This window comes from Bombus fervidus, chromosome 3 (assembly GCF_041682495.2).
Source record: "Bombus fervidus isolate BK054 chromosome 3, iyBomFerv1, whole genome shotgun sequence".
NCBI classification, from domain to species: Eukaryota; Metazoa; Arthropoda; class Insecta; order Hymenoptera; family Apidae; genus Bombus; species Bombus fervidus.
The window spans coordinates 10603012-10622849 of record NC_091519.1 but is presented as its reverse complement, the minus strand read 5'-3'; the positions used below and the strand labels follow the sequence as shown (position 1 = coordinate 10622849).

At 32.9% G+C, this 19838-nt stretch overlaps 2 protein-coding genes across 5 annotated transcripts in view; one reads left to right on the top strand and one right to left on the bottom strand.

The window, feature by feature from the left end:
• The first annotated feature begins 1382 nt into the window (after positions 1-1382).
• Rpl37a (ribosomal protein L37A) lies at positions 1383-2353 on the top strand. Its single transcript, XM_072000542.1, has 3 exons — positions 1383-1525; positions 1975-2103; positions 2180-2353. The coding sequence occupies exons 1-3, from the start codon at positions 1523-1525 to the stop codon at positions 2324-2326; spliced, it is 279 nt and encodes a 92-aa protein (XP_071856643.1). The 5' UTR covers positions 1383-1522; the 3' UTR covers positions 2327-2353.
• Positions 2354-2458: 105 nt separating this feature from the next.
• The window catches only part of Pgant5 (polypeptide N-acetylgalactosaminyltransferase 5), a 39894-nt gene continuing 22514 nt past the window's right edge, over positions 2459-19838 (bottom strand). For 3 of the 4 annotated variants that reach the window (XM_072000537.1, XM_072000538.1, XM_072000539.1), the window contains 7 exons: positions 10394-11214; positions 9364-9682; positions 8680-8857; positions 7443-7623; positions 5337-5575; positions 5120-5254; positions 2459-5042 (listed from right to left, as the gene is read on the bottom strand). In XM_072000537.1, the coding sequence (XP_071856638.1) occupies positions 4893-5042; positions 5120-5254; positions 5337-5575; positions 7443-7623; positions 8680-8857; positions 9364-9682; positions 10394-11003 (1812 nt within the window). In that variant the 5' untranslated portion in view covers positions 11004-11214 and the 3' untranslated portion in view covers positions 2459-4892. Of the gene's footprint in view, positions 5043-5119; positions 5255-5336; positions 5576-6205; positions 6387-7442; positions 7624-8679; positions 8858-9363; positions 9683-10393; positions 11215-19838 lie in introns of all 4 variants that reach the window. The other variant, XM_072000541.1, reaches the window with a different exon arrangement.

Sequence of the window (19838 nt, the reverse complement as noted above, 5' to 3'; positions counted from 1 at the left end):
TATTTATTGAAAGCATAAACTTTACAAAGGCCACTAAAATATTTGAACAATTAATTATTTACTGTATTAATAAGCCACAATATGTAGTGATATTATCTTTAGCTTTAATTGCATGTTTTAGATTACTATTCATACTGTATACTAATTTTTCACTAAGTATATGTTTGCAATAAATTTCTTATAACTTCTATATATATTCTCGGACTGGCTCCAAATTTTACTATTATAATCACGATAGTTATGTCTCAGTATAGTGCTAACGAAATTTTAAAAAGTTTCGTACAATGCACATAATATATTTATAAAAATCATCTATGGTAAGTGTTCGAATACTTTTGTCAGCCGCTGTATATTTATATTTATATTTATATTGTATTCGAATTTATAACAACGTTAATTAAATATAAGAAAAAATGTATTTCTAACGACACATTGTAATTTTATAATGTCACAATATCGAATAATTCTATAATTATTTAAGTAAATAAAAATAAGAACAACTGAGTAAGAAATATTCTGTAGGACTCTGTATGTAAGACCCTAGTTATTCTGTAAGATCGTTCTGTCGAACAGAATAAGAACATAATGTAAAAATCGATATAAAACAGACTTCAAAGAGCAATTCAGATTTGTACAATAAGAATGAGGAATGAAAAAGTTTGAAAATGGCGCGCAGAATAAGAATACAGGTGGCGATATAGAAGGAGAAATGTTTTTAAAGCCGAATTTACATCTTTTCACTCTGCATGATCAACGCAAATTATTCATGGAAAAATATTGTTTTCATCCGCTTTCTAATCAAAGTGATCATCCAAAATGATTACTGAACGAAGCAGAGTTAATCTCTATTATGAATTAATTGAACTGGTATAAACACTCCGGTTTTTATTTTTCACATTCACTTACTTCACTTCACGTATTTCAGACGTACACTTTGTCGAAACGTAACGATTTCGGTATTGAGGTCAACTGTGCGACTATATCTGCCTATGAAAATTTTTTGGTTACTTAAGATTGCATATCCGCTGTACCTAAACGTATGTTCTTGTATTAGGAGATTTAGACAAAAAGTATTGGCACGCATCCTTATTTTTCAATGTAATGTTTCTTTATTAGGTTCTGCATTTCATTTTTATAGTATCAAATCTAATTGTCATTACAACTTTTGTAGTTGTATGAAAGTACTACTAAATACGTAATACGAAATTTAATGTACTTGGAACCTATTTAATTAGTAGGTGAATACTACAATAAATACAATGATCTGTCGATACGTTTTGTAGCCACTGTAGGTATTTCGAAGATGATGAAAATGATCGTGATAACTTATTCTAGTATTTATTTAGGAGTACGCGTGAGAATGTCTTCGTTTATTTTCTGTAATGCGCGATTTAAATTCGCGCCTTTTGTAAATGCACCATTGCATTACGATTTCCGGTGACGACGACGGGTAGTGAATATCGGACTCTAAAATCTCTTTTCTTTTCCGGTTCTTTTGGAACGTATATCATATTTGCGTAAAATGGTAAGATATGTTATTTGGTAATATTTTGTGAATCTTATTAAAATATTGATGAAGTTGATAATTTTGTATTGAAAAGGATCACCGATAAAATGTTTCTGTGTATATTGTTTATTTATTGCAAATAATTTGTGTAGAAATAGTGATTTAAGGTTATGTTTGCATTTATAGTTAAATCGCTATTTAATTGTCACATTGCAATAAACTTTTAATTATTATGAAATAAAAACAAAATAATGCAATATATTTAATTTCTTTTATAATAAAAGTTTGTCAGAAAGATTAATATTATAAAGACAATTATGGTTGGTTAACCTATTAGTGTCAAACAAGTGTTTTTTCTTTTGTAAATAAATGTTTTATCATTTCAATTGTTGTGATCTATAAATACATTTAGGCTATAGATGGTAGAGGTATTTAATTTATGAAATACGATTATGTCTATCTATTAGGCTAAACGCACGAAGAAGGTTGGAATCACTGGTAAATATGGTACTCGATATGGTGCCTCTCTCAGGAAGATGGTTAAGAAGATGGAAATTACCCAGCACAGCAAATATACCTGCACCTTCTGTGGCAAGGTGAGAGATAAATCCTATAATCAGTAATGTGAAGTAAATAAAGATTACAATTTCTATTTTATTTCTTTTATTATAGGATGCTATGAAACGGAGTGTAGTGGGTATCTGGTCCTGCAAACGTTGCAAGAGGACTGTTGCTGGAGGTGCATGGGTATATTCAACAACAGCTGCTGCTTCTGTTAGATCTGCTGTCAGGAGGTTACGTGAAGTTAAAGAACAGTAAATAAATGTAATATGTAGTTCATAATGATATTTTGTCTATTTTATTTAACCTTTTGACTCTTTAGTATTACTTAGTTGTAAGATATCAGTTACTAGATTTATTCTGGTAAAGGGGTAATATTAAAAAACAAGATTATTTTGTGTCGTATTTAATAGATTCATGACAATGTAACAAGATACATAAGACTTAAATTTTTTGAAGCAATATTTGATAATATGAGGGTAGAATTTTTCTTTTTTATTAGAAAGAATATTTAGAAATTATTTTGGAGGCACATCAAAATTATGATATATCTACTTACTTATATTTATGTTTTCATTGTTCTAATAATGTATATTAAATTCTGCTAGAATAATTTTATAATCCTTATAAATTTTTTTCTTTTGGTTATTTGATGAGAACTTTTCATAAAAAAGGAATACATATTATCTCGATCAAACTAATATTTAAAGGAGTATGCAATTTAAAAAAAATATCTTAAAAGTACTGTTTGTTGAAATTAAATATTATGCACATATATTATTTAAATTCAATAGAACATATATAGAATATTTTATTGTCTTTGAAGGTATGTTCATTCTAGTATTTGACTTTATTATAAATGATAGAAAAAGTAGATTTTTTTACTTAAATGGTATTTACATACATATGCATAAATATTCTTATGTAACAGAAAATTTCTTAAAAATAAATTTTATTAATTCGTATGTGTGTGCCAATAAGTAATCTTTAATGTTCCAATGTAATTCTTACAATTATTTTTGTTAATAATATAATTTTTATAAATAATTCTAATTCTAAGCCTAAGATGAAGTAAAATAAAGATGATAAAACAATACGTATAATTCACGATGCGATGGATAATTTATAGTTTACAAATTATTATTGACTTTATCTTTTTTTTTTCTATATTTTGTGCACTTACTTGAATTTAACTAAATTTTATCAGTTAAAACGACTAACAAATTATCTACAAATTCTGCTAATACAATTAAACGCATATTCAAATAATATATTGATTTAATAAAAATTAACTGCTGTACAAAAATAAATACTATCGTCTTGCACGAATAATTAAATATATAATTAAGCTGTAAAGACGCGATAATTTGTTGCACCATCACCATTCTTTCATGTAACTTAAGATTGAGTATATTTCTTGACATTAAGGTTCCTAAATTGAAATTTTAGTGTCATATATATTTTAATATATTATAGATGTAGTTTAATGCGTTTCTTCGCGCGCGCGCGTTTAAAGTTATAGAATCAGTTAATTTCTTCCCCCAACTTCGAATGTGAGTATAACTATTAGCGAACATTTTCCAGAAACATTGCTTTACTTTGTTGACTACCTTTTCCTCTTCTTTCGAAGTACGAAAGATGTTTAACTTTAGTTTAATGTAATGCAAGGGAAGGGCGCCAGAATCTAATAACAACATTTTTACATTAGTTACACGAAATGTTTTTCCATCGTGTTTTATTCGACAAGAATATTGCACTCTAAATTTTTAGCACGCTTTAAATATGCAGAAAACAAAAATGGTCCAAATCTATGAAGAATTATAGCTATGTAAAATGTTAGAACATCGTAAAGATATCTAGCATTTCTTTTTGTTAAGAAAATGCGGAAGACATTTTGTCTTGAATTTAAGAAAGTATTTAAAGTATAACAGTACAGTGAATAACAGTCAATAGTAGTTTTTTTTATACTCTTAAACGATATCTCGTTAATCTCATATTGCTATGGCGAATTCAGGTATAAGTACATTTATCTTTTTAAACGAATAAAAAGAAAGTAACAACTAAATTATATATGAACGAGATGCAACAAGGAACTGTTAGAAATATCAGTATAAAAAGATCCAGTGCTCTTCCCTAATTGCTAGAAAATTGTACAATACAAGTTCTAAATCGTAATCGGTAGTGTCACAATAATTCCACTAGCATTCCATCATTCATTCCCTGTAGTAATACGTCATTTATACTATTAACATATCTGTGTTTCAGTGCACTGATATATCTTCCAGTCATCCAGCATTGCACTCATCCCATATTATCAAATATGTCTCTCTTTTGTATTAACAATTATTTATTTATAACAGTGGTCTGATATGCTTTCCTCTCTACTGTTTACTAGAAAAGAAAAAAAGAAGAATGTCCGCATACATGTCTCTTTGTATCACTTGTGCATATCCATACACAGTCGGAAATAGGTTTCTTTCTTTCAACACTTGTGCATTTATCATTGAAGGCATACCATGAAAAATGGCAGTAAATACACGATACTGCTAGTAACAGTAAATAAATCCTATATAACTAAAAAGCATCAACCTCAATCTCTCAGTTTCAAGGTGTACTCAATTTCTTGTTTATGATCACTATTAATCCCATCGACGTTTAATAGATCGACAAAACGTGATACTAAATTGTTTTCATGAAGTACAATACTAGTGCTTCTCCTTGATTTTTCAATATATGGAAGTCTCTTGAGTATCAGTCCTTCAATGTAGCATTAAATAAATCAACAAGTATTACATATAAATGTTGCACTTGTAAACACCTCGTATTAGCTGGCCTGCCATTTGAATTTACTGCGCATAATCCACTTTTGGCCGATGTTATGCGAATCACAAGATGCTAATACAGGTAGCATTGCGTCGTTCAAACGAGGTTTCGACAAGCAATGTCCTGTATTAGTATGTTTGATCATTTTTGTCTAAAAATAAATGTATATTTTAATGAAATATCATTACTTTTTTAAAAAAAATTACGTTTAAATTATTTACATCGTACCTCTTCATTATAAACCCATGCTTGATTTCCACCCATACCATGACATCTCACTATTTTGACAGGACCTTGGGGACTAGCTGCATCAAGGCACATATCATCAGACATAATTTGCTGTCGTTTAGTATAAGCAAACACCTAATTAAAATAAAAAATTATATTTCAATAATACTGAAAAATCTACTACTTTCAAAGAAATCAAGAAGATTTAGTTATTGACCTGATTACCACCTAATCCATGACAGTAACTAATTCCAACATTTTCACCTGTTCTCCTACCCATAGTGTCCAAACAAGATTGTGTGTCAACGTTTTGTACATCACCCAAATAATAATAATCTAGTGGCATAGGAGATTCTGGATAAATATTCTCCAAATACCACCTAAAGCTTTTACATTTAAGACGTTCCCTTAACTTAATTCTTTCAGATACATCTCCAACAGCTACGTTTCGGGCTCCTATGAACAGAAGGATCAATTGAATAATAATAATATTTGATTAATATTTATAGACTTTATAATGCGATAGTGTGCTTATACATATGACTGTTCACTGAAAGAAGGATGTGTGTTAAAAGTATGTGCCAAAATAAAGACATTGCCATGTGTGCTGTACTGATGCTGTATGCTTGCTATTGGAAATAATTGTGCTATCGTACATTGACCTTTCTTAACATGTTAAATTTGAAAAAGTAAGTCTGTACCTCTTTGAAAATAAAATGTAAGGCAACTTTAGATTGAATAGAGTAATCTCTTCACTGTGTCTTTTATTTTCTATTATAACCCTCTTTCTTGAGATTACATCTATTATATAGAGCATTTTCTTGCTTTAGAGATGGACGAAACAAAAAGGCACTTCTCCATTAGTCTCCTAATATTAACGGGTATCTGATATATGCGCATGTAGCTGGTATCCAACTGCACTTAAGCTTTATAGTTAAATGCAACTTATAAAAGCGTACCAATCACCCGATAGAAAAAAATTCATGCGAGATAGAGTAAATCCCAAAAAAGAAAAAAGAAAGTTTAAGATGATGTTAGCGATATTGCAGTCTATTCTCTTTCCAGAAATGCTGGTGTTAGTGCTACCTGGATTAATGTTGTAATAGAAGTACTTCCATTGGTCCAACCAGACCTCTGCGAGTCGCGCATTGTTGTGGTTCACTATCTTGCTGGTACCACCAGGGAATGTATATGGTGTTGACTTACGGAATACATGACCGACGTGCGAGCACGTTACGATCTCCAATGTCCCACCACACATCCATATCTAACCAACTCAGTTCTGTTAGTATGTTAGCAATTACAAATGGACAGTTTATAACAAACAAGAAACAAAAAGATCTAATACATTAAAAAGGTTCAGATTAGATGGACGCTCGTGTTCTCCTCTCTTGGTACCTATAATATCGTTGCTTATAAAATGTATCAAACAAAGAAGCAAGCAAACTTATTTTGTTAGTCGGCTGGATGGATGAGTGGTTAAGACTATACCAAAGTATATTTGTAAATCCACAAACAAATCAATAGTATTCCTGCAAATCAAATCTCATGGCTAAATGTAACTAGAACATCCAGAATTCTTTAACATACACGCGCGTATACACACACATACACACAAAGAAAAAAAAAATATATATATACTATATATTTAGATAAAAATACGTGACGTACATTTATGTTAATATAAAATTCGATGGTAAATGCTAAAAGATAATTTGGTTAATATCGCACTAAAAAAGAGAAAAAAAACACACTTAAGATTAATTTTAGAGTCAAATATAAATCAACTACATATAGCTATGGGTGTTAATATTTTTAATCTATAGACCGTTACTGGCTATAAAGATATTTAGATTAATACTCCATCAAATTTTTTATTCGAAGTAAATAAAAAAGTGTGCTATAATACAACTGAATTTTATCTGAATAATATTATAGCATCGGCTGTATCAGATACCCGTCAAATACATGTAAATGCTCGCAATCCTACTTTTTAATTAAGTTATACATACTAACGTATTTTATGTAACTTTTAGTTTATAAAATTTTTTAGTATGTGATGGCAAACGTTAAACTTACAATTGTTCTTACTTTCTTTATCTTTCTTACAGTATATTATTATTATTATTATTATTATTATATATTTTCGTTTATAGATAATTAAAAGAAAGAAAAATGCACACTTCTCTACAGCAAAACTCGAGGAGGGTCAACAAATTGACTATCGATTGGCTAGCTATAATTAACTGTCTATTAATTGATATACTTGAATTAAAAAAGAAAACAAAGTATACAAATGAAATGATACACGCTGTTATCTAACCTGGGTTCATGGCATAGTAAAAATCTCTCCACTCATCCATCCAGACTTCGGCCACCCTAGCCGCATTGTGTAGAACTACTTTGCTGACACCACCAGGGAATGTATACGGACTCTTGTCTCGGAACACATGTCCAACATGTGAACATGGACTGATTTCTAACGTCCCACCGCATTGCCATACCTACAAGGTACTTATGACTTCACAAATGAAGATGAAAATGTCCATAGCTAAACCCTCTGTGTATTTTGGGATCACAAACTCAAACGTTTCACTAGATTATTCAATAAATAAATCCAACGTGTGTATCAAACAGTGTTGGGCAAAATCTTTTCACGATAATTTATTATAAAGAAACAAGAAATTTTAATTGCAAGTAACAAATCAAAAATATCCGATCGAATAGATATTTATCCGGATTAAACTTTATTCGATTACGAATTTAATCGAACTGTTATTATTAAATCAGTTATAGTAATCACTTTGGTGATGGAAAGTTAGTACTGTTTAAATAATATCAATAATAATACCCAGCAATTGATTAAGTATGCGTGAAACACGTGTTGTAAATTCACGTGATATGAAGAGACGCTTACAAAATTAAGTGGGGGGCAAAAACAATTAACGATCATATTTGTATTATGGTTTTGAATAATTTTACAATAATTATCCTGTTAATTATCTCAATAAATGATAATGAAATAGGGAAGATAATTTGTTATGGATATAACGAACAAGTTTTATCCGGATGAATTATCCAACGAAATGAAATTAATAATATTCGGATAATTATTTTAGACAAAGCGCCCAATTCTCATCAAAATTATCGATTACTTTTAACTCTAGAATTTTCAAGAAGCCTTTGTATTTTTAATTTCTTCAAATTCTCGTGTTAATTATCGAATAAAAGTTCTGCCACACAAGAGAGGATCGAACAAACAACTACAGATAGATAACAGAGAAAGGAAAGTTTTTCATGGAGCCAACAGCATTAAGAACGAGCAATTAGCTGTGAAAGCAAATGAAAAAAAAAAAAAAGAAACGATTTATATATATAAATCATTAACTATTATTTTACTGCTATTATTATTTATTTTATTATTAACTAGATATGAATTTGAATAGCACAGGCACGTATTTCGTGACCAAAACACTTTTATTTGCTCGCGTTTTGTAACTTCATTTTCATTTAAATAGTCTGACCGCATAAAGTAAATACTGTCATCGATCAATACTCACCCGGAAGCTCATTTCGAGGTTTTCGCCGCCCCAAATATCCATGCCTTCGTCGTACGCTCCCAATTCGTAAAAATAATCCTTATCAATAGAAAATAATCCGCCGGCCATCGTCGGTGTTCTCAGAGGGGCTGTTCTATCCCCTAATCTCCTGTCCATTTCTCTTTGCGCCACCCTGTACCTTGAAGATTTACGAAACTTCGTGTCAGTAAATGAATTAAATAATTCAATCTATCGGTAGAAAATATTGCCGTGAAGATGACAATAAAGGCTTATGCTATAAAGGCTAGTCTCTTTTTTTTAAAGTTAAACTGAAAAATAATTTTTGGATATCGTCTCATAGTAAGCAAGCTGTTTAACAAACAAATGTAAGACAAATATAGCAAATAATTTTAAAAAGATAAAATATACTACACAGAAATTATACAGAAATAGTGAGCTTGCTTTAATTATAAGTTGAAGATAATCTAATGTAGTTCGAGTCATTAGAACTTTAATTTTTAGAAATCGTCTGACATTAAATTGTTTATTAAACAAGCGTGAAACAAATATAACAAATAGCTATGTAATGATGTACAGACATAAACTCAAGTGATTATGACCTCAGTTCTTTGAAATTGTCATATCGGGAAATCCCAGTCTTGAGCTACAGAACTTTGTTCACAAAGTCAATTCGATGGTCCTTACCATCTAAAATTCAGTTTCCAATTGAAACCACCCCACGTCATATCGCTGGCCGGAATGTACTCAAAGGTATCGTCGCTAATCACATCAATGATGGGACAGACAACGGTTGTCCTGTCTTCAGCGATCCTGGATAGCAAAGGCTCCAGCCAACCTTCTGTGCATTCGCAATGAGCGTCTAGGAACGTTATAACTTGTCCTGTCACGTGTCTCGCCCCGAGGAGCCTAGCTCTGATTAGACCAGATCTTTTCTCTGTACGGTACACATATGTAGGGACCGGTAGCGATTTTACATAGTCCCCCAGGTCTTGCTTCAAGTGATCTACGAATCGAGTTTATGGCGTGAGCAAAAAAGCGTAGAGAAGTGAAAGCAATGTTTACCAGATCACAATGACTGAATATTGAAAAATAATACATCCATTGCGGCAGTAGGAACTGGTTGACTTGACAATAATTAAATTCTATATAATGCCACGTTTCCCTGCTACTTTCACATCGTAGACATTTGGTGTGAATGTTTATTGTGAATCATTTAGGTTGAGTTTCTAATGTTAGAAATCAGTAGAAGGATCGAGTATTTGAAAGTAGAATGTGAAAGAAAGGTGCGCGATCGTCTAAGATTTTGAGAATGTTTACACAATTTGCTTAGACCGAATGAAAGATATTTTAAAATATAGAAAAAAAAAAAAAAAAAAAAAAATTAGAATGGCAATTATATAAACAAGAAAGCATATAGAAAAGTATCTTAGAATCTATAAGATATATATATAGAATACATAATCCCTTTCACTTTTTCAAAGAAAGCGAAACAAAAATATCTAACACGATGCTAAACTTAAGAATGCCATTATATTCCTTAAGCAACGTATACACGTTAACCTTAGATTTACCCACAAATGGAATGGTTTCTCTACTGGAGAAGCGCACGAACACAAAACCTCATGAACTCATTCAAAACCGCACCCATCTATTGAGACCACTCCCAAGACCAGACCATCCCAGTTCCTCTACCACCAACCATTCTCAGGCTCACCTTGCTCGCTCTTATCATCCACCAATATGATCTCCTTTAACAATGTACGCGGAGACCGATTAATAACCGACCAAACAGTCCTGAACAACGTGCTCCATGCTTCATTGTGGAACACTATCACGATGCTAGTATCCGGCAGGTACTTGTTGTACTTCTTGGTCTTGCAGCCCTCTAATCGAATATCCTTGAGTGACCGATTCAACGAGATCATATCGCTGGCCATCAGGTTAAATTGGTTCAGTTTGAACAGCTCCTGTTGCCTGGCCTCGTCTTCCGGCGAAATGTGTACCGCCGCACCCATCTCGCCAGGCATCCCTTTGTTCTCTCGGACGACCTTAGCTGGCCTCCATAAATGTAATTCCGATTGTTTATATCGGTTTTTGCTCGCTTGTCCAGCCGACTGTTCCTCTTCTTTCAATAAAGCTTCTTTCGAATGAGGTAAACTTTCTTCGGTTAACGTTTGCTGTTTGTTATTCTCCGTGCAACCCCATCCGGATCCTCCGATGCAGTCCGAATAGAGCATCAGCACCATCACGTCCACCAGGAACCATACCAGCGACGTGAGCAGTATCACTTGACACGTGTGAATGCGAATTTTAGAGCGGAACATGTTGTGTCGGGGCCGGTCGCCTGGTACCCTGAGCTCATCACCCGATCCTTCGCGGTTGGAGACGCGACGAGCTTCCTGTTCGACCAGGCCGTTCTGTGCACCGGCCGTTCAACGACCGTTCGGCTACCCGTCACTCAGGGAAGATCAGACACACTGTGAGCTATCGCGATCCACTGAATTACATGACTACGCTGGCTAAGACTTTCGTGATCTGAAAGAAAGAAACAGAGAATTTGAAGGAAATTGTAGTTTGCGAGTGTGGCCTGTGCGATGTTTCGGGAGTGAACGAAATACGTACTGGCGTTTACAGTTGGAGAAGTTTCAAGGTATTTGAAGAATATGGTAGTTTGGAAATGTGATCTTTGGATTATCGCCTTGGTTAAGGACTTTATTGGTTATTTTTTGTGAACGTTGCACTAGGTGTCGTGTGAGGATATCAGTGAAGAAAGAGGAGAACTCGTGTTTTCAAATGGAAGAAATGTGTATAAATGTACGTAAATGTAGGAGTTTGAAAGAGTTTGAAGACTACAGTAGTTTGGAAACGTAGCGATTTGTACTTTTGTAGCGATTAAGAATTTTTCGTGTAAATCTTTTAAATTCGACCAATTTTTATTCTCCTTATTCTTTAAATCGTTGTTATCCTCGTATAATCCGATATGAATATTATACCTCGATAGGTATCATTGAAATACAGATAATTTCAAAATATTCGTTCTTGTTATTCCATAGAATTTTACCATTTCTTCTGTATTCCACGCTTCTTATGAACGAAGTATTTATAAAAAGGAAGACATCTGAAGAGACATACAGACGTAAAGAAGAAGTAAGAATAACATCAAGGTTGAACCTATTCTAACGCCTACAGAATTTTAAGTAAATGACAATCTGCGATTCTGAAATCTATTCATAACTGACTCACCATTTTCACTAATTCTCGCATAATCCAGATTGCAGATAGTTGTCTAATACAGACGAGTACACGTCCATCGATATATCAGAATCTCACGATACAATGCACAAGCCCCCTCTTTCCTCCCAACGAATCACCAAACCCGAAACGAACTTCGATCCCCACGAGATTAATCCTTCGAGCAAACTGAATCCTCTAAACGAGCTTGAAATTCATCTTGGAACCCGCTACCGAGGCTGCAATCGAGCCATTGATTTCCACCAAAATAGATGGAACACTCGTTCCAGCCATTCAAATTAAACAGCCTATTATAAGTATTTTAATGTGCTACACAAATAATTCGTTCTCGTGTGTAACGCTAGGCCAGCTAAACGTCGTTTCGACTCCTGTAAGACTTCTTGCGGGTTACAATCGAACCGGAAGTCACGCGAGGCCGTTTATTTTATCACGTGCATAATATATGGGGGACCATTTACCATTATCGATTCGTTTCTACTCGTTCCTTGCCATATGTATTACATAAGTATCTCTTGAATAGCGTTGAATTGAAGTTCGTATAAAATTTATATTCTTTTATTTATCATTACTTTGTTTACTTTTTAGTTATGTTCATTGGTATTGTGTAAATGTATGCGTATGTAGAATAATATTGGCTTGGCAACTAAGTGATTGCGGATTTTGTCATTACCACCTAATGGCACATTGCCTCTCTCCCACACAAGTATCGAGTAAGTAGATGGAATAATAGTTTTTTATTTATCGATGTTTCGTTCGTCTTTTTGTGCAGTGAGTTGTCTGCGTAGTAAGCAAAATTGTATTCTTGGTACTTCATTTTCAGATCTTTATTTTCTTTGTCAAAGATATCAAACATTTAACTTAACACCAGTGAAATCATTCGTAAGCATTGGAGAATTTTTTGAAAGGCTACACTATCAGAGGAATTAGGTTCGGGCATGAGAGATCTAGTTTGCCTACGCAGAGTTGACGTTACGAAAATCAAATATATAGAGTGATTTCGAAATCGCGATACAATGAGAAAGGACGTGAAAATAAGTGGAAAATGCGGAATAAAATTCTTTCGTACGATGCCTTGCTTGTCAGAAAATTGCACGTGCCCGACACGGTCTCAGATTTAATTTCCTTACAAACGAGACATCAAATGAAAAAATCTCGTTCTATCTACATTTTCAATTTAATTTTGCATTCAGAATAATCTCCTGCCAATTGCCTATTCTTGTTCGGTCAGAAATTAGTCAAATGCAAATGTACTCGACAAATTGTCAATTTCAATTTTCTCGAAAGGCAACCATAGAACGGAAAAGTTTCATTGTTTATTTTCAATTTATTATTTTTGCGTGAAAAATCACGTTCCTTTAACTTGTATTATAGTTATCGAATCATATTCTGTATGTTATTATTTTTTTCATTATTAAAGTATCTTTTATTTATCAGTTATTACAACTTTATTGCATAAGTATACAAATGCTCATGAAACTCAAGTACCAATAACACTCGAACGATATCGGTTCGCGTGACAGAAAGAGAAAACAAAGTGAAACAGACTTCTACGACACCTAAGCGCACACTGTGCTCGTTCTTACGTTTTATATCTTTGGGTTTTCATTCTCGCGGTTCGTAGCGAGTGTTCTCGTCGATGCACCGCGAATATTACACCGGATGAATGGGCAGAAAAAGAGGCGAACTCATCCTGAACGAAGCGGGATTTCGAGTGCGTGGAACAAAGACAGTTCTGTGCCACATTTTATGCGTTTTGATCGGCGATGGATCGAGAGGCTGTTTCACCGGCTGGCCAGCTTTTTTATGGCTCTAGAAAGGAACAAGAGGACGGTAAAAGCTGAGCAAGAAATTGGCTAACTTGCGATTTTTATCTATATTCGAGAAAAATACATTAGAACTATATTTTCTATATTCGAACAAATTGTCGATTTTTTTCCTGATAATCTAAAATAGTACGAGAACAAAACGATAGCTAACACGAAGCTATTTCACCAAAAGCAGTCAAAACGAGTGGTCTTTAAAAAATACGTAATAAAAGAATATTTTTATATTTATTGATTTATTACTTACTTACAGAAGCAATTCCATGTTATGTAGTACATTTTTGATATTATTAATCCACCATGATCCCTAAACGAGTGTCGACACATTTATAAAATTGTAGAACCAATCGTTTTCACTGCTGTGATATTTCTAGTGTTAGCATCTAGCGATCTAACGATCGATCCGGAATTTTCCTGATAACTGATATCGTCATATCGAATGATACGCAGTAAACATTTGGAAAACACGTGCGAAGTTGTAGAAAACGAGGAAGCGTATTAATTGGGGTTCGATAAACAGATTGAAGGACCCTTTTACACTTTGGCAAATACCACTCATTTCGACTGCTATTGGTATAAGTAGCTTTGATACAAAATTATTTTGAGTTCGAATACATAAAAAATAAAATAAAATTCGTTGTATCATTCTTTTAGTTATCGTTGCGAAATTCGCTACATCAATGCGGAAAAGAAATAATAACACGAAGTAGGAATTTGAAAATAAATTTGTAAAACCAGTCAATTCGACCAGTTAATCCTTGCGGCAAGTAATTTTCTTTTAAAATTGTTACTAAATTTCCTTTCTATTATTTATCGATAACAAAAACATGTTGGAACATATTGGTTTTCTCTTGTAAAATTTTTCAAAGAGGAAACAAGGCAATAGAATTTTTTCCAAAACAAAGTTTCTTTTTTTTTTTTTAGAAAAGATATAATGCAATAAACTTTGAGACTAAATTTACCGAAGACAAATACTTTTATCTCTCAGGCAATTAAAAACTTATGAATGTACAACGTAAAATAAAGTACAGTATGTTGTGTATATGCAACGTGAAGCGTAAAAGAGTTCGAAATTTTATGAAAACTAAAAATATATAGCATAGTAACGTTGTAAGGTATTCAAATGGATTTTTATTTGATTTCAATTTTAATACTTGATACTATAGCTACTATAGCACGATAACAACTCGTTTGTTGTTTTGATAAAAGATCAAATTGAAAAAGAAAATTCTTTGTGGCTGTCGAGATAATGTCGCAATAGACGAGAACCGATAAGCGACTATTATTATTATTATTATTATTATTATTATTGTTTCCATATCTATACTTTATTTGAATGCGATCAGCAATAAACTTTACGAATTAAAGATATCAGAAGATCAGCCATTGTTCTAATTTTTTTGCTATATACATAAACCTACTTTTTTTATAGATTTGGGAGATTTATGGTAGTATTGTATAGTGGCATAAAAATACACGTAATAATATTTCATTAGATTGTAAGAGCGAGGTGTTATAAACATTCGTTAGCGAAGTTGATAAATCTGTAGGAATAAAACGAAAAATATCATGTAATTTAGGGTTTACTTTAAAAGTTGTGCGTCACAATATTTAAAAAAAAAAAAAAGAAAAAAGAAAGAAATAGAAAATAAGACAAAGAATCGCTTTAAAAATTGGAAAGCGAACCGATCATAAATATCACACATCGGAACAATTCGTTTTGATAATTTTAGAACGGTTGAGTAATTTAATTAACGATACTGTCAGATTTATTGGAGTTTGTTTCAAAGTTTGGATGTGTAATATTAAAAATAACATTTCTTGAAATAAAGTGGAAAGTGAATCGATGACAAATATTATATAATTTAGAGAAATTTATTTTGTTGATGTTCCGATAATGGAATGAAATTATTATCAGCATCGTGAGATTTATAGATACTCGTTTCTTTAGAATTATTACAGTATCCGATTTATAGAAACCAGTTTCAGGAATTATTTTACGCAGATATTGTTATTTTTATCGAAACGGAGGAAGTTAATTGACAGCGCCAGCGCGCGATTTATAGATATCCAGCCGGAAAGTTGAAAATGACGTTGGAACAGAATTTACTCATTATGAGATCGTGTAGATTGTTTAAAGAAATTCGTTTCACAAGTAATCTTAGAAAAGCTGTTAACTTTATCGGAATAGAATGCGTTAATTAACTATATCTAACAGTATAACTATGATCAGGAAGATACCAGCAAGATATAATAAGATATCCATTAAGAAAGATTCAAGATAATTTAAGAACAGGATCATTTGATCTTAATGCTATATAGTTGCGAAGAATTCGTTTAAAGAATTACTTTTGACGAATTGTAAATATTGTTGGACATAATCCAGTTAAACGAAGCTCGATTTAATTTGTAGAATCTTGCTTCAGAGATCAAGAGAGTTTACAGACTCTTATAGAAACAGAATTAAATTAAATTATATCTGAAAGATTATTACCTCAGTTGAATGTGATATAAAATTGTTATAATAAATACATTTTTATTGTTAATTTATAGTATCACACGTGTTAGTATAGGAATATTTTCAAGTCTCACGGCACGACTTTATATCTGTTGCTGATCTTACGAGAGGACAGGAGAGAGAATTTTCTGTTGCCAAGTGTTATGAAGTGGAATGAAGAGATACAGCAGGAACAAGTGTTAATTGGAAGAGTATAATTAAAATAAATCTGTAACGCAATTGATGTAATTGAGTTTTTCTCCAATATGAGTGGCGTTGCATTTTTGTCTTGTAATTAGGCTTCTACGGACATCATCTTGTGATATCGATCTGAAGAGGATGTTCTTTTCTGGATTCTTCTTGCTAACTGAATTTCTAAATAAATCTAGTTAGCTCTCCATTAGTTTCGCAAAAATACGTGTTTCTTCAAAACCTGTTAGAAAAGCAATAAATATTAAGAATACTAATTTCTATCTGAACGTGTTCTGGATTTCATCAAGTAGGAAATTCCAAAGTTTGGTAAATCTACCAGAAGAAAGTAGAACGTTTTAATCAGGAGAAATAAGTATAAAGTATTAATAAGTATTTTTCCTTTTATATTATTTTATCGAATTACGTATGATTGATTTTCTTCTATCAAGATAAACATCACAACGTTCCACAGATTAGGTTTCATGTTCATATAAAGATGTCGTCGTTGTAAAAGACGTGTCTGTAAAAGAAAGACTTTTCGGACAACCTAATAGAAAACCAATCGCAAACAATTATTTCGTTCGTATTATAAAATTTCTCATCGTCCTAAAGTACCTATTTTTCCATACAGATCAAATTTTAATAGAAGCAAAATCTGATAAACGAGATACATATCTACAGAAAGCAACGAACCTCGCAACCAGGTTATCGACCATCGCCAACGTTCTATTCCAATTTCTACGGTAAATGTAAGAACTTCCTGATTTCCTCGTGTCTCATCGATTATTTCATCCTTCCGTCAAGCCGGTAAAAATACCAACGATTGCTATTAAAAAGTCAAGAAGGAAACAAGATCTATCCAAATGGAGTCATGCGAGATCACAAGAAAGCCAAAAGCCAATTTAGCAATTATCCTCAAAGTGCTCATCCCATAGCCATGCTCTTACGAAATCCGGAGATTTCTCGTCTCACTAAATTAACCATTTCTCAGACGCCTGATTGGCCGTAGTCTAAACCAGCGTAGAAACAATTTTCTATTCCCAGAGGTAGCTGCGAGGCAAGATAAAAGAGGCGCAACAAGAGAAGCGGAAGGAAGAAGAGAACTGGAGAATGGAGACTATTACTTATACAGTTCATAAGCTGCTTAGAAGGCCTCCTGCAGTGAGATCCAGAGAATTGCGAGAAGAGCGTGCACAGAAAGCGAGAAGCTCGCGCTCGTTGTCGCGATTATAATAATGATCGAGCGATCGCGACACGTTGCATGTGTTCCGTGGAAATTTGTGGAAACAAACGAGTAACTGGCAAATTTATGCGTGGATGTGTGCACGTGCTTGTGCTCAACACACGAGAGAATAGTCTAACGAGGACATAGCTGGGAAAACGAAGCGAGCAGACAGCAGCAGCCAGTGGCAGACCTGGCAGATGCTAATTAATTAAAGTCTCAGTCATATCATTCACTTTCATCGGGATATAGAGTGTCGCGGTAAATAACTGTTGATAATTGCCTGCTACCGAGAAAATTCATGCAACGGAAACGGGCTTACCACGCGAGGTTTCCCCCCTTTTTTTTTTAAGACAAGTAGCAAGAGTGGTAAAGCTTGTTTGACGTGTTACAATAAAATCCAGACTTCTTCGAGTAAAAAGTTAATTATAGTCTTTGACGTTAATAAATTCATCTGTAAAAAGGTTAAAAGAAAATCTAATCCTCGTAAGAAGATTCATTAGAATTCAGAAAAATTTCGTTGCAATTTTTCTATTTTAATTTCGTCCACTGACGAGGGAAATCTTGTTAAAAGTATTCAGAGGTGCGTATATCAAGCAGAAAGAAGAATCGACTTTGTCGTTGATAAAATCCTTAAAGAATGTAAAACAAAACTTCCATGAAAGAATCACAGAAATTTCTACAACTTTCATTGCAATTCTTTATGCTCCAATTAATTTTAGACTCGATCACAAGCGAGGAGGATTTTCTTCAAAATACCAATATTAATATTCACAAATATATTTCAAATGAGAACTAGCCATCCCCTTTGCAACTATGAAATTCACCTGTAAAAAGATTAAAAGGAAACCTCCATGAGAAAATTCATCAGAATTTTTTGAAAAGCTGCATTATAGTCCTTCGTTTTAAACTCATCCACTCACGTGGACAATTTTGCTAAAAGACAAAGCGGCTCGTATTAATAAAATCCTAGTCGTTTGTCATTCAAGAATGCAAGTTTCGCGCAGCAGCCAGCAACCAGCCACAGCCGGTGGGATGCATGAAGTTTGATGAGTACTCGCCTCGAGGACTCGGCTTCGGGCTTCAGCCAAGTCTGCACAGGCAATAAGCGGCTGGACGAACTTCGACCCTATGGATGGGGAATGTCAAACAAAATACTCTGCAGTCGAGCGAATTCGCGATACTTTACGCTTTACGTTGGCTTCTCGGAAACGCGGAATTTTGTTTGATTTCGCGCAGAAACCCCATGGAAGGTTCTTCGGTGGGAACAGCCGGAGTTGCTCGAAAACTATTTTATTTTAATTGACACCGCACTGCCGAGAAATTCGAAATCATGATACACGAGGATCGATGGAAGTTTGGCTTGGTTAACTTTTTAAATAATTGTTTTTGATCGCAGTACGACACTTTAGGTGTAGTTTTGTCGTATCGAATGAATAATTCGTATTTTATAGTTTTCTAGGGTATTCGAGAATTTTGACGTTGAGGCGAAATTAGGATATTCGTTTAGAATTTTTTTCATTGAAAATCTTGATGATAATAATATGTAATATAATTATTTTACACATTATTTTATATAGAATTATTGTATTATGTTGATGCATATGGAGACAATAAAATAATGTATGCATTAATAAATTGTTTAAATGGAATAAAGAATGTGTTTAATATTTGTATACGAATTTTCAATTACTAAAAATACGAAAGAAATTTTCGTTTCGTTTGATAAAGACCATTCGGTACATATGTATTTTTATATTTCAAATCTAACTCAAGAGATGCCACGACTATCGATAATAAAGATTAATCTTCGGATATTTTCGAGTGTTTTGAGTACGTACAAATACCACCTTAATTCTTGTAGGTTTCTTATTCCGCAGTTAATAAATCATTGACTATAACATCGAAAGTACACAACAATAAAGAAACATAAAGTTAAATGAAATTCTTGATAACATAGTAATCACAGCTGTAATCGAATAGTAAATATTGATCGTTCCTTTAATTGCATGAAACATTCCATTTCTTTATAAAAATCGTTCTAAAGATCAAAAATTAAGAAAATAATGTTCTGAAAATTGTAAAATTTTCGAAAATACAAATACAAATTTGTACATTCATAAATTTTCAAAAGAAAAAAAAAAGGGAAAAAGGACAAAACACAAAGTTTTTG